The 15336-nt window shown below is 44.2% G+C and overlaps 1 protein-coding gene across 1 annotated transcript; it reads right to left on the bottom strand.

The window, feature by feature from the left end:
- Nucleotides 1–6788: 6788 nt before the first annotated feature.
- Nucleotides 6789–14895, bottom strand: urm1 (ubiquitin related modifier 1). Its single transcript, XM_084687972.1, has 5 exons — nt 14795–14895; nt 13512–13582; nt 8714–8795; nt 7489–7537; nt 6789–7282 (listed from the first exon to the last, which is right to left on the bottom strand). The coding sequence occupies exons 1-5, from the start codon at nt 14827–14829 to the stop codon at nt 7214–7216; spliced, it is 306 nt and encodes a 101-aa protein (XP_084544098.1). The 5' UTR covers nt 14830–14895; the 3' UTR covers nt 6789–7213.
- Between the last annotated feature and the right edge of the window lie 441 nt (nt 14896–15336).

Below are 15336 nucleotides of genomic sequence, written 5' to 3'. Positions count from 1 at the left end.
TTAGAAGAATAACCATATTCTGAAACAGTGTGTTGACACTGTGAACAGTCCATATAAAAGAAAAAGGAGAATGTTTTTTTTATCTGAACTAAGTAGTTCAGATAAAAATGTCTCCTCCACATACTGTAAGTAAATGTCTCCTCCACATACTGAGTCAGATTCATAACTTCCTCAGAGTTCCCGCCAAGTGGAGGCGTGAAAAGGCGGTGTGTAGAAGTTTGCTTTTCAGGGGGCAAATGAGCTCTGAATAGAGCTCTGGGACTAAGAAAGGCGAGCTGGGAGATCAGGAGAGGTTAACTCGCCTCCTTCTGAGGGATGAAAGAGAAAACGGATTTTACTTTAAGGAGGAGGACCCCCCATGCCTGAGGGGCGGGATCAACTCAGTGATTTATTGGGGAGAGTTGAGCGAAGGCGCGCGGGGTTCCATCAGTGGACGTTGGCGAGCGTGAAAACGATGCGCTGATGTGAAGGTCTTCTGGATCATAGACTGTATCTATGGTCAGGATCCGCTTTGAGAACGTTCTATTTATGGGAGAACATTTCACAAAGAGAAACATTATCCCAACGATTATTGCGTTCTGATGTTTTACGCATAAACAAATAAAGGAGATAAAACATTGACAAAAAATTCATAGTCTTTAGATGACATGTTAAATATAACATGTTATATATATTATATATATATATGTATATATTTATATATATATATATATATATTAGGGCCTATTATATAATAGCCTATATATTACGCCTAATCATATTTTAGTTTCATTTATAGAGTCCTAGTATAGGCTAAAAACGTGTATTTAATGTAGCACCTTTCACAGAGCCAGGAAACAAAGTGATTCACAAAAGTAAAATCGTTAAAAATTAGACCATAAAAACAGTCAAAAGGAAATAAACAAAAACGCAAGCAACAATAGACATGTGATGATGCTACCTGTGGGCTACGTTCAACCACTGTTAGTTCAACGTTTAAGGAGTGTTAATTAAAAGTAAATAAAACCTGATTAATAAGCCAAACACCATTAAGATGAACACCTGACAAATTATTTTCTAATTTCCTTGCAGGCCTGCTCCTGTCAACCCCTTAGCCTACATTGTTTGGGGACACTGTTTGAAGTGCACCTGCACTTCAAGCGCAGCAACGCATCCTATCCGAATTCGTCTACAGGTCAAATAATTTGTACGTGTAACCGAGTTTGAATTTGTTAAACTCACTAATCAGTAGCTGGCTAAAGTGTTCTTAGTTTTTTTTTGCTTGAGGTGGCCGTTGTGTGCCGCGTGCGTGCACCACAAGTTCGAACCCCAGTGTGCGGTATAAGGACAAGTGAAGACGGAAATGTTTACTGACGAGATAGAGACGCAATGGCACCTGTGACATATGGAATATCCCTTATCAAGAGCATAATAAATAGGCCTAGTTATGTTCTACGTAAAATGGTATTGCAGAGATTTTCAATTATGTCACTGTTGTCAAAACAATAAAACTACAGTATAACAACCGACCTAACCATCTGACACCCTGACATAACTCGCCCCATCTCATTATTTGACCCTCGGCCATTTCTGTACAGACAGGCCTATACTTCGCTCTTAGAATGGTCAAGGAATGGCTTTATGTCCAGTGACTGGTTACAGCGTTGCACTAGCTCGCTCACACAGAGAGAACACAGAAAACAAACGTCATGCAGCGCTGTCAGTACTTTGGGGTCTTGAATAAACACTGTTGGTATTGTCATCAATTTTGGAGAGATTGGAGAGAGGGGGTGACAGAAAATGGGGCTGTTGTGTCTTTAAGAGGCTGCTGCCCCCCCGCTCGCAGCTGCCGGCCTGTGTGTGCTACAGAGGACAGTGCAGATTCATTACCTCAGCCGCACAATGGACATTCATCACCCCGTGGTGTTATTCAAATTCAGTACCAAGCGAATCTCGTCCCCACTCCCTCTCGCCGACCGTCGCGGCAACACCGTATTGTTGGACGAGACCAAGTAAAAGCAAAGAAGAGAAGCGATCTGGACACTCGTTGCCATTCCCCAGAGAAGGGTCCCATCAAGTCAACGCTGAGCTGAGGGTTTTGGCAACCTGCTCCGAGCATCCTCGCTCCCGCACGCTTTGCTTTGGTTTGCTTTCCTCTCCTTGCTGGGGGCATTTGGACACGGATAGCCTACGGCGCAAGTCGTGGGAATAGGAGAAGACGCACAGGACTGAGCGGTGTACTCCATTTCATCTTATGCGCTCTCAATAACCAGAGAAAAAAAGAATGGGGGGAAAAACACTTCTTTTTTTAAAGTTATAGAAAATCTCCCATATGCAGTGACGTTGGATCGTTCGGACGTTGTTGTGTTTGCGAAATCACCAGAAGACTTGACGATGACGCGGTGTGGAAGCTACACAAATGTACGTCCTCACAGGTGCAGATATGGCAAATCCTTAAAAAAAATCTAAAACCCGGACTTTGAATTCTTATCGCTCGTGTTTTCATTTGCATATTTTTGCTTAAATGGCTCTTTTGTCAAATACTGGATTTGTTTAAAGATACCCTTAACATCCGAAATAGGATGTTAACAGCCATTTTAAACATCGTACTCGTGAAGAGTTATGGGTTTAAAATTCCTGTTTCCTAAGTAGGCTGTTTGTGATGAAAGAATGGCAAAGAAACGCAACGGAAGTGCGTCTGAGTCTTGCTCTGAATTATGGCAGAATGGTAGAGGCCTAAACATAGCATTTATAGCTTAAGGCCTTGCCATGTACACCAGGCTGAGCTAGTAAGTACTCTTCCTATACAATACAAGGACTGTAGAAGAAACTGTTGCAGTGGCTGCAACTTTTGGGCGGCAAGATATCCTTTCAGGAGAACATTTCATAGGCCTCTTAACAGAAACAATTGTTGTTAGTGGGCAATGACCTAAGGCAACTTATATTGTGAAATGTATGAATGATTAATAACTTATCACGACACTGAGTGCTCAATAGAAATGGCTAAACTGCTAGGAGAATAGAAAGATAGGCTATGATTGATTCGTAGGCTACTCTGTTTATCGAAAATGTCAGGTTGTACGGATCAGAGAAAGCTTTCTTAAAACAAGTGCTTTTGGTGCAACTTAACGAGAAGTCTAACTTCTATTTGATCACTCGAAGATGTGAATGTTGTCTTACTTATTCCAGCCAGGGCACTTTTCTGAGTCCAAGCGGTTGATTGTCCAAACGCAATTCTTGTAAAATGTCAAACCAAACACCCAAGAATTGTGTATGGACATCTGTTGCTGGAGGCTCATGATCATCGAAGCTTTAGCCCCTAAAAAATGAAATCATCCACGAAAGAGTATGCTATTTCGTTATTGTATCATTATATTTTAATTACCCGACGGCAGGTAAGAAATTCAATATTTCCACAGAGGCCCAAATGTGAATGTGCTTGTATGGTGAAGAAGAAGGATTGCCTCGACAGGCCAATAAAGTGGTGGAAACTCCATCTGCTTCGTGTTCTGCATTCTCCTGCTGCGCCCAATAGGTCTCAATGAGTATTTACACTCGAAAATCTAATCAACTCGGTTTGTTTTAAATGGCAAATATTGATCGAAGCCATTGATATATCGAGTGACTTTGACTATTTGTACAATACAGTTACTTGACAGGCCACACAGAGGCCTGTGAAGCTGTAATTGCATTGTGTCCTCAGCTCCGGTCTTGAGAAAATTATCATTAGAACGGGACAGAAAGCTAAACCATCAAATGAGTATAGGGCTACAATAATGATCAGGGGTCATGGTCCAAAATGATTAGTAGTCTAAGGGTATGGCAATATTGAAGTTCGTTCTGACAAGCAGTCCAGGCATGGACTATCTTGCTAAATCAGTGGGATGGACGCATAATAAAGCATTTTCACTCATTTCTTGTTATTGTTTTGCTTGTACAATAGGCCTACAGGAGTGCTTTCTTAAACACTCGATATACCATTGCATAGGGGTACTCGTTTGCGAGTAGTCCTACTGCAGTTGTTAAAGATCACAACACCAAAAACGAAAATAGTTAACCCAGAAACAAACGATAACAGAAAAGTGTGTGTCATTGTTCAATGGACAGTAAAAACCGCTTTAATATTGTTGCAGGCATATTGATGGTACAAGCGAATTAGGGCAAATATGTCGAACAGACTTTTGGTTTTACTCACAATTAAATTGGGTCGATATGGATTAATCATATAAGATACCTACGTATCGTTAAAAACAAAACCACGAACATAGAGTGGAGCCAGCTAGCGTGGGAACAGAGAGATTGGCAGCATTTTCAGGACGTATATGATGACGTGTGATGGGGCAGAACCCCTGGACAAAATTAGAATTTAGTGACACTTCACCTAAAAGCACGCGAGAGAGAGTTATTGGCCTAGTTAATTGGCTGGTTCCCTTTAGGTTTGTTTTATCAAATAAAGTAATCAAACATATTTGATACTCTCGGTGTTGTTCATGTATAGGCTTAGGCTACACTGCAATGTATTTTTTTAAACCTTAGATATTATTAAGTATATTATAAAAACATGACACATTGAAATTATTGGGATATTAGTGGTATTATTGTCACTTTTAGAGTAAGGTTTTGTTATATAACAGACATTCTATAGAGGCCTGGTGCAGGCTAAACAACCATGCACATGCAATCATCTTTTATATAAAGGTTCAGATTTGTCGATTTCCTTTACATAGCTATACTCAAGAATTATCTCTCTCTCACACACAAACACGCACACACACGCACGTAAGCAAACAAACACACAACAAATAAAATGCAACCTTCTTTCGTAGCATTTAAGGCCTACACACACTTCCGTCCTTGATATGGTTTAGTGTATTTAAGCTTTCAGGACAGAAAAAGAATAATAAAACATACGTTATTGCGGTGAAATTCACACTTGGCATTGGCGTGCAAGACCACACATTTCTCCTAATCTCTCTTTTCTTCACTAAATCAAACAAACAAGGAGTTTTCAGATCGAAAACAAATGGGACAAATCCCTTTTATATCCTACTGAATATGAGCTTCACAAAATTGACATGATTTTCGAGCTACAATATAATAGTATAGTAAAATATTTAGGGGACAAACCCTCCATATGCAGCGATCTCCATTGGTATGGCTTCGTTTTAACTCCATTGAAAAGTCCCTTGATGCCCTGCCCTCCCCCTCAGTCCAGCAACACAGGGTTGTAGACTAGAGCGAAACACATCGTTGTTGATACACATCTAATCAAGAATTAATTGTGAGCAAATGTGGGCATATCTTTATAGTAAATTTGAATATACTACACAAATTGTCTTCTACGCTTGTTAAATTTCAGGACATATCGGTAGCATTTTTTTTTATTGCAAAGAAGTTGCCTATTAGCAGTCCTTGTTTGTTTCTGTTAATTTAGCCTATTAGCTTACTTAGTCTATACATTGGGATATATCCTATCATTTAACGAGGATCAATGGAAAAATAAGAACATTTATATGAATCATTGTCATAACCATTGTTATAATTACAAGAATATAATATTTAAAAAAATAATGAAATAAAACTATTTAGAACAATGACCAACTAGAATAGTCTGAAAAACGTGATTCCGATTTCAGATTTAAAACATTATATTAATTAGACTACCCATAGGCATTTTTCAAGTGGCATAATTAATAGTTATGTCCTCCAAAATAGTTAAAATTGACAATAATTGTATATTTAGCCTGCATTTTGCTAAGCGGACAATAAACAAATTAGGCAACAAGATAAATGCACGCCGTAAAACATTGTTGAAAACAAAGGAGTTTTTTAAACTGGCTTTGAGGCCCAGTTAGAATTGTCTTTGATAATTATTCACACGTTTTGTGGAAAAGACCGACTCTTGGCCCATCGACAGGTCACACCGCAGGGGAAGATGTGGGTTTTCTTCCCCCCTCTCTCCCCACTTCTAAGCCCCCCACCCCTTCTCTCGCCACACACGCCTGAGCTAAACAGCCCGGACACTGACACAACAGCTCTCCCTCGTGCACCTCATTAGCATCTGCATTATAGTTACTATTATCAGACGGTTTCCCGTTGCAAATCGACTCCACAACCGCGAAAAGGGCTTTTGGAGCTCCGGAGAGCACATCGCCGGGAGCGGGACAGCGACCTCCCGCCGCGGTCCTATGTGCTCTCCATATGAATATTCTAGAGGTGAAACTATGGAGCAAATTTGACCTAAATAATCCTTAACGACCGTTACAGCTTGCAACTCATATCTGAGCACACTGCGTGTGTATCGATCAGATCATACTTGAACTTTTACAAAACAACATCAGTCAATTAAATAACTGTGACATGAGAGACACCGTGGTAACATTCTTAAATGCCTCGGTGGCACGTTGAAGAAAGTTATCTCCACTGCCATACAGTTTACCAATGTACAGTAAAATTCAATTTTATATTGGACTATATTTTATGTTAAAAAAACAAAACATAAACAAAAATACAATGTTTGTAACTTCTTCGTGTTCCGATATATTTACTAACAAAAAAACATACATAGGGTATTTAAAAGTCAAATGTTACTACTGCAACACATTTTAATAAATGATCTACCAAAACATTGTACCATAATTATCATAATTTAAGATCAAAACGTAAGAATAAATCAAACAAGTATCTTATCATGTATCAAACACATAATAAAATGTTTCACTTTGTAGTTCAAATCCAGCCTAAACAATTTTTGTTACATAAATGTCACTATTGAAATGGTAATATGGTAATGAGGAAACAATGTGAGCTGACATTTGTAATTTTTTTATTTGAGAAATAAAATAAAGGAACACAAAAAACGTCCGTATCCACTGTGTCCTTGCTGTGTGTGTATGGGTGAAATGTGGTAGGATGGATATCGCGTTAAACCAGAGCGCATATAGGGACAAAATGACATAGGAGTGGACTTCACCCTGTCACAGGTTTGAGGACAATGTCCCCACAGAACATAAATCACAGCATCCCAGTATACTGACAGCGGGTTGGCCCAAGTTGTGTGTGTGTGTGTCAACCAAACACTGGAGTTTTTTTCCTGCTGTGCAGGAGGGACAATAGGAGAGGAGACGTCTTGAGAGCGGGGTGGGGTCCGCGGTGCGGGTGGACTTCAAGACCAGGAAGTGCCGACCAGGACGAGTGTCTGGGTGAGGCGGTGTGTCTGTGTGTGCGTTTAGTCCTAACCTCCGTGAAGAGTGGAGATGAACACTACATTATCCTGGTCCTGAAGCTGGTACCCCAACTCTCCCTAGGAGACAGAGAAACACACCACATCCAAAATAAATGTTTGAAATCTATCTCTATTAATTTGCCTTGCAATTTTGGTTGTTGACTGACACAAGCAAAATTGTACAAATAATCTCTTCATGTATGTGTGTGTACAAGTGTGTGTGTGAGCATCGGAGAGCTTTTTCAGTAAAACACACCGCTAAACTGTTAAAAACACATACTCACCATGAGTTCCCAGTCTGCTTCATTAATGAGCACCAGGATCCCAGGCCTCCTGTGATGCATTGGACAGCAGACAACATTAACCACATATATGCTCCACACGCACGGACGTACGCACGCACGCACCCACACACACACACAGACACGCACGCATGCACACACACACACATACATACACACACACACACACACACACACACACCTCGCTAAAATCAAGCCCACAGGTTATGGCATAAAGCACAAGATTCAAATGACAGCTACAGAGGAGATGATGGCAAACCAGGAAATGTGTGTGAATGTCTTGGGATTGTGAACTGCCCCTTCACAGAAGAGCCCATGGTATGAGGTACTGTGTGTGCCGTAGTGGTGTAGAATGGTAGCCTGTCAGCTTCAATCGTAGGTCCTATATGGCATCCCCAGCACAACTAATAGCTATGACATCACAACGAGAAAGGGCGGTAAGGCAGGAGCCCTCAAACACACACACACACACACACACAATAGAACAGAAACGTTAAAGGTGATTGAGAATTTAAAGTTTATCAAATACATAGTGTATTTCTCTGTTACACACACACACCACACACACACACCACACACACACATCATACACACACACACACACACACACAAAGCTAATTGGTGCAATCTATAGGTGTCCGAGCTCTCTTCCCCCTCCCCCATTAGGTAGCTAGGTAGATAGCCCTATAAATAGTTGTCTGTAAAGAAAGCAGTAAAAACCAGCCAAGCCAATCAGACACCAAACCTCGCTGTCCTCGCTAAGCCAACACAACCTCTCTACATTTCAGATCCTCCTTTCTGCCTGCCTGCCTGTCTGTCTGTCTGCCTGTAGATCACCTCTTACCCCACCAGGACCACACCTCAGGGTTACAGCTGGTGTGTATTCAGCCTGATGCCCTGCCCCGGCCGTCTCTCCTTTTCCTCACATGTGGTCCTGTCTCTGGCCATTCAGATCAACGTACAACTCAGAGAAGAAGCTGAAGGTGGTCAGACAGTATCGTGTGTGCGCGTGATCGCGCGCGTGTGTGTGATCGTGTGTGTGATCGTGTGTGATCGTGTGTGTGTGTGATTGTGTGTGTGTGTGTGTGATCGTGTGCGTTTGTGTGTGTGATTGTGTGTGATCGTGTGTGTGTTAGATTGTGTGTGTGTGTGTGATCGTGTGTGTGTGTGATCGTGTGTGTGTGTGATCATGTGTGTGTGTACTCACACAGTGTCCCCCTGGACAAAGAGCTCGGGCCGCTCCTTTAGCAGGTTCTGTCTGATCCAGACCAGCAGCTGCTTCATGTCCCCTGCACATACAGACAGGGGGCAGGGGTCAAGAGTCAGAGTTCAAGGTGCGTGGGTCCAGCACCCCGGTCGATGTGACGCGACAGACCCGAGGCGGGGACGGAGGGCTCGGCTGGCTGGGACACAGGGAGGCAGCAGGGACGAGGGGGAGGGGATGATGTCTAGGACCATGGAAAGAACAAAGATTGCCCTTCACCTCTGGGACGGTTACATTTTGGGGAGAGAACGCTTGCAATTGCTTTTATTCGAAAACCCTGGAAGCTGTTTGTATTCTAGAACACTGGAGGACAGCAGAATTCTAGAATACTTAAAAACAGCAAAATTGTCATTCTTTCCTCAAATAATTCCAACCTCCAAATGTAACCTTATAATAAAACATAATTTATAGTATCTGGATACACAGGAGCATACACTGCACTTTAAAGGGGTAGTGAATGGACGTCAGTGTATATGTTTATTGTTATGCCAAAATAAATAAAAATAATAAAGTGTAAACCTACTTGGCAATAAACCTGTTTCTGAAGTGTGTGTGTGCACATTATATCAGATTTAATAATGATGTTAGTCCATGCCTTATGATGGTGCATGAGAGCAAGAACAGGACTGCCATCACCCCCATCTCGCTCTTTCACTCTCACTCTCTCTGTCTCACACACACACACACACATTCCAGATTTGCGGCTGTGGACTCCAGCGTCTCAGACTATAGAAGCAGACAAAACCAGCGTCTGAAGGAACCTCGAGAATGAACAAAACAGAGGGTGCCCTTTGTTTTCAAGCTGTGCGGCGAAACACAGCATGACCACTCTTTGTGTGATTGCGTAAGGTTATGTGTATAGGTGTGTGTAGCGGGTCCAGGTTAATTGGGAGACTGTGAGGCTGTTAAGGAGTTAATGATGAGCCTAACTTCTTCACCCCCCCCCCCCCCCTCTCTTGCTTCTACTCCATAAAAAAGACTGATGCTCAGGATCGAGCCACTGAGGAAGCAATGAATATTGACCTGAACCTCAGCAGAGCTAAAAACAGAAGCAATCACACCACTCTCATCATTTCTCCTTTGTGGCGGTGACTCTTTCCCTTCTTTCTCCCTCCCTTTCTTTCTTTCTTTCTTTCTTTCTTTCTTTCTTTCTTTCTTTCTTTCTTTCTTTCTTTCTTTCTTTCTTTCTTTCTTTCTTTCTTTCTTTCTTTCTTTCTTTCTTTCTTTCTTTCTTTCTTTCTTTCTTTCTTTCTTTCTTTCTTTCTTTCTTTCTTTCTTTCTTTCTTTCTTTCTTTCTTTCTTTCTTTCTTTCTTTCTTTCTTTCTTTCTTTCTTTCTTTCTTTCTTTCTTTCTTTCTTTCTTTCTTTCTTTCTTTCTTTCTTTCTTTCTTTCTTTCTTTCTTTCTTTCTTTCTTTCTTTCTTTCTTTCTTTCTTTCTTTCTTTCTTTCTTTCTTTCTTCCTTCCTTCCTTCCTTCCTTCCTTCCTTCCTTCCTTCCTTCCTTCCTTCCTTCCTTCCTTCCTTCCTTCCTTCCTTCCTTCCTTCCTTCCTTCCTTCCTTCCTTCCTTCCTTCCTTCCTTCCTTCCTTCCTTCCTTCCTTCCTTCCTTCCTTCCTTCCTTCTCTGTCATTTTGTCTATCTGAGCGTGGTGATGTCCACGTACCTCGCGTCAGTGCGATGCCGATGTCGGCCAAGACATGGAGCCAGGTCTGTCCGTGTGTGTGTGTGTGTGTGTGTGCAGCACTGCCGCGCTGAGGGTCCGCCATACAGCGGAGCTGGAGGAAGCCAGAGCTACGCAGGACGTAAAGGACGGCGCCAGGCAGAGCGGGCGGGGCTCCGAGGGGGAAGGGGACGACACCGGGGTGCGTCATAGGCCTCCAGGTGCATCATGGGAGAGCAGTGTTGTGTGGTTGTGACGCTGGTGGTGGTGGGGGGAGATGTCTGCACGACGATTCAAAAAAAAAAAAAAAAAAAAAAAAGCTTTTCTATTTATTCTTTTCTATTCCCCTGACACTCCCCCCACACATATTTTGTTTTCTTCTGGAGAGCGTGGCGTTGTTCTGATGGCGATGGTGGCGGCGTGTGGGAGGGGCAGATTGAAGCTATCCATCTTGAAGAGATGGGAGAGGGCGCAGTTCTAGGGGGGTCAGACTGGGGGGGGGGGGGGGGGTCAGGGGTACGGCGGGGTCAGGGGGGACGGGACGACGACGACGCTCGGGAGTCTGTCATAAGGAATGGAGAGGTGCTGAAAAAGGGTGACTGTGTGGGTGAGGGGAAGACTAAAGGGGAGTGAGGGGAGATTCGGGTGGGGTGGGGTGGGGTAGGGGGTCTGTATTAAGGGGGATTCACCGAGAGGTCGTCAATCACTGCCTGGGGTTAAAGAGAGCGAGCCAGGATCCTGAAGCAATTATATCTGCAGCACCCCCTCCCATTGTAACCGCTCTAACCCTGGAAGGATGGGAGCAGCAGACCCAACGGTAAGCCCCTCACACACACCAACACAAATACACACCGCGCTAACACACACAGTAGCACCCAAACAAGCACACTATCTAACACACACGCACGCGCACAGGTCAGCCGGTGTACCAAGGTCAAACATGGCTCACATTCTTGGCTCTGGTCAAGTATTGTTCTGGTTGTTGTGGCAACTCTACCCTGCCAGGCCGCGGACACAAACCCTTTGTCCGACAAGGTAAGAACGAGCCACATAACTCTCTGTTCACACACGTCTGGGTCAAACTGAACGGTGTTAGAGGGTGGTAATATACTGTATGTTCTCATGTTCTTAAATGTATACGTTCCTCTGAGGTTTTGACTTCGGACACCTTGTCCTGTCTACCTTTTCTCTTCCTCTTCAGTTCCTCCTCCCCCCCCCCCTCCCCCATGAAATACCCTCCCCCTTGCCGCCCCCCCATCTCTTCTTCCTCTTCTAAATTCACAAAACCATCTTACTCTCTTCCCTCAATTTCAGTAACCCCCCTCCTCCCAACTCGACGATGTACTTGGGATAAAGCCCCATCAGCAGAACTACTGGCAACATTAGCAACTGAAAGAGCGGGCCTAATGGATCAGTTAGGAGCAGAATGACTGGTAGCCCCAGGGAGGCTAACGCACACTAGCTAGCAACTGGAGAGTGAGGGGGGGGGGGGGGGGGGGGAGGGGAGAAGGGAGACGGGAGGGGAGGAGGATGCAGCCCTCTGTGACATGCTTGCGTGTAAAAAGGGCTATACAAATAAATTTGATTTGATTTGATTTGATGGAGGGGATATGAGGGAAGGAGAGAGGAAGGAAGCGGGGGGGGGGGGGGGGGGACTCCTCACCATTGTTATGGAGGAGAGACTCAGGAATGTGCTTTTTTTGTACCCGATTAGCAACGGACTGGCTAAGAGGAGAGATGGACATACGGGCAGAGAGACAGACAACAGTCAGCAGCAGGTCAGACAGAGAGAGAGCAAGAGAAACAGAGAGGAAGAGAAGGGAGCCAGCAGCACGACATGATGTGAGCTATGTTTGGTTTAGTAATGAATGTCCCCTCCTTCACACCAAGTGGCCCTCTGATGATCACACATCTCCCCAGCTGGACCTGACCCTCTATCTGCTACACTACAGAGCTAGCTGGACCTGACCCTCTATCTGCTACACTACAGAGCTAGCTGGACCTGACCCTCTATCTGTCACACTACAGAGCTAGCTGGACCTGACCCTCTATCTGCTACACTACAGAGCTAGCTGGACCTGACCCTCTATCTGTCACACTACAGAGATAGCTGGACCTGACCCTCTATCTGTCACACTACAGAGCTAGCTGGACCTGACCCTCTATCTGTCACACTACAGAGCTAGCTGGACCTGACCCTCTATCTGCTACACTACAGAGCTAGCTGGACCTGACCCTCTATCTGCTACACTACAGAGCTAGCTGGACCTGACCCTCTATCTGTCACACTACAGAGCTAGCTGGACCTGACCCTCTATCTGTCACACTACAGAGATAGCTGGACCTGACCCTCTATCTGTCACACTACAGAGCTAGCTGGACCTGATCCTCTATCTGTCACACTACAGAGCTAGCTGGACCTGACCCTCTATCTGTCACACTACAGAGCTAGCTGGACCTGATCCTCTATCTGTCACACTACAGAGCTAGCTGGACCTGATCCTCTATCTGTCACACTACAGAGCTAGCTGGACCTGACCCTCTATCTGTCACACTACAGAGCTAGCTGGACCTGACCCTCTATCTGTCACACTACAGAGCTAGCTGGACCTGACCCTCTATCTGCTACACTACAGAGCTAGCTGGACCTGACCCTCTATCTGTCACACTACAGAGCTAGCTGGACCTGACCCTCTATCTGTCACACTACAGAGCTAGCTGGACCTGACCCTCTATCTGTCACACTACAGAGCTAGCTGGACCTGACCCTCTATCTGTCACACTACAGAGCTAGCTGGACCTGACCCTCTATCTGTCACACTACAGAGCTAGCTGGACCTGACCCTCTATCTGCTACACTACAGAGCTAGCTGGACCTGACCCTCTATCTGTCACACTACAGAGCTAGCTGGACCTGATCCTCTATCTGTCACACTACAGAGCTAGCTGGACCTGACCCTCTATCTGCTACACTACAGAGCTAGCTGGATGAGCAACTAAAGCTACAGTTTAGAGGTTTCTGATTTGAAGCTGAATATGTGATATACACAGAACGTTGTTTGTGGACAAACAAATAATACTCACAGAGCTCTGATTGGCTGGGCAGAGTCACATGATGCTCCTTGACGCCATCAAACAGAAGCTCCGCCCCTCCTCTGAAAAGGAAAAAACCTTGATTTGAACAAACTCAGATTTTTGGGGGGGACATCCGGGTGGTATTCTAAATGTTCTTAATCTAGGATTAAAGCTGCAGGGGTGTGTTAATCTCAGCGGGGTATGAGTGATGTGGTGAAGAGAGGGCCTGGGAGAGAAAAGGGAGATGTTTCCCCCCCACAGAGAAATACAGAGGACAGACTTCTATAGATCCTCCTTGGTGAGTGAGGGAGCAACAGAAACAGAGAGAGACAGAGAGAGAGACAGAGAGAGACAGAGAGAGAGGTAAGTAGGTACTAGGTAGGTATGTAGGGAGACATGAGATATGTTAGTATGCAAATGTGTGTTTGCAAGTGTTGACTGTGAGTTACACTGTTGAGTGTGTGTGTGTGTGTGTGTATTTGCACGTGTGTTGACTTTGCAAGTGTGTGTGTTTCCTCTGCTGCAGGTGCAGGGCCCATAAAGACAGCTCACATCCCTGGGAGAATCCATTCCTCTAGGGTTGGCTTAGAGCCCAGAGATCAGTGGAGCACAGCAGAGAGATGGAGAGAATAAGAGAGAGAGAGAGAGAGAGAGGTTTGACCACTCACTAGCCAGTTCACTAGTACTTTGTCCAGAGTCCACCCGTGAAGTGAGCCAAATTTCAATAATATGCCTCTCTCACTCTCTCTCTCTCTCTCTCTCTCTCTCTCTCTCTCTCCTCGTACTGTTTTCAATTAGAGAACCTCAAACATGCATGACTATGAAGCTATCTCAATATACAGTGGTAGCATTCTTTCAGAGAATTGAAAGAATTTGACTAAAATGGCGCAGGTGTCGAAGAAGACACAATCAGAGGCTACTTCTGTGTTTAAGTCTCATCTGTCGTGACATTAAAGAACGTTCAGCACATACCACACCCCCCCTCATATTAAACGTAGTGAAGCCGCACGACTAGCCAACAGTAAATGTGTTGTCTACCACGTGAAACAGGGCACACACGCAAGATAAGGTTCGAAATGCATCTACTGGTGTGAGAGCATAGCCTTGTAAGATGGGCTGATTACCATGCGAGTCTGGAAGCATCCACTCGCGCTTCTATTAAAACGCACCGAACATTTCTCTGTCAGTTTTCACACTGCACGGAATGCAAGATACATTCAACGATCGTAAATGACCGTAAAATATTCCAAACTTGACTGTCAAAGTATAAAAATAATGAAGTATGTACAGACCCAAACTCCAGGTGTAGTGCTAAGGGCGCCGCCATGTTTGTTGTCACAATCAGGAAGTTACTACGCAACGGCGACGGAAGTGACCAACCCGCAATAGTATTCGCTCATTTCATCCCTCCATACATGTACAGAAGGCATAGTGAATTTATTCTTTACTTGAAACACAGAAATATAAATTTTTATAGAACAATATATGTACGTATACACTCTATAATAATTTGAACTAGAACCTTCTTCAATCCTGCAATTTAAGAATGACCCTCTGTGTTATGGCGCAGCTTGCAAGATCAAAACAATGCAACAACATTCTCAAAAGAGCGGGATGGATGGGGAGTTGAATAAGAAGTGTGTGTGTGTTTAGATTGTGGGATGTAAAATATGCCTGGTTCTGGATGGTGTGTGTGTTCCTGAGCGTGCTTGATTTGAGGTTGCGTCTGCTTGTGTGTGTGTCTAACAAATCCCCCCCTTCCCTGTCCTCTGTCATATTGGTGACAGGCCTGTCCCGATTCGGGGGGGGTGGGGATTGAATTGCAAATTCCCTG

The sequence above is a fragment of the Hypomesus nipponensis genome, chromosome 22, assembly GCF_054491055.1.
Source record: "Hypomesus nipponensis isolate SF chromosome 22, ASM5449105v1, whole genome shotgun sequence".
NCBI classification, from domain to species: domain Eukaryota; kingdom Metazoa; phylum Chordata; class Actinopteri; order Osmeriformes; family Osmeridae; genus Hypomesus; species Hypomesus nipponensis.
This window is presented reverse-complemented; position numbering and strand designations above follow the sequence as displayed.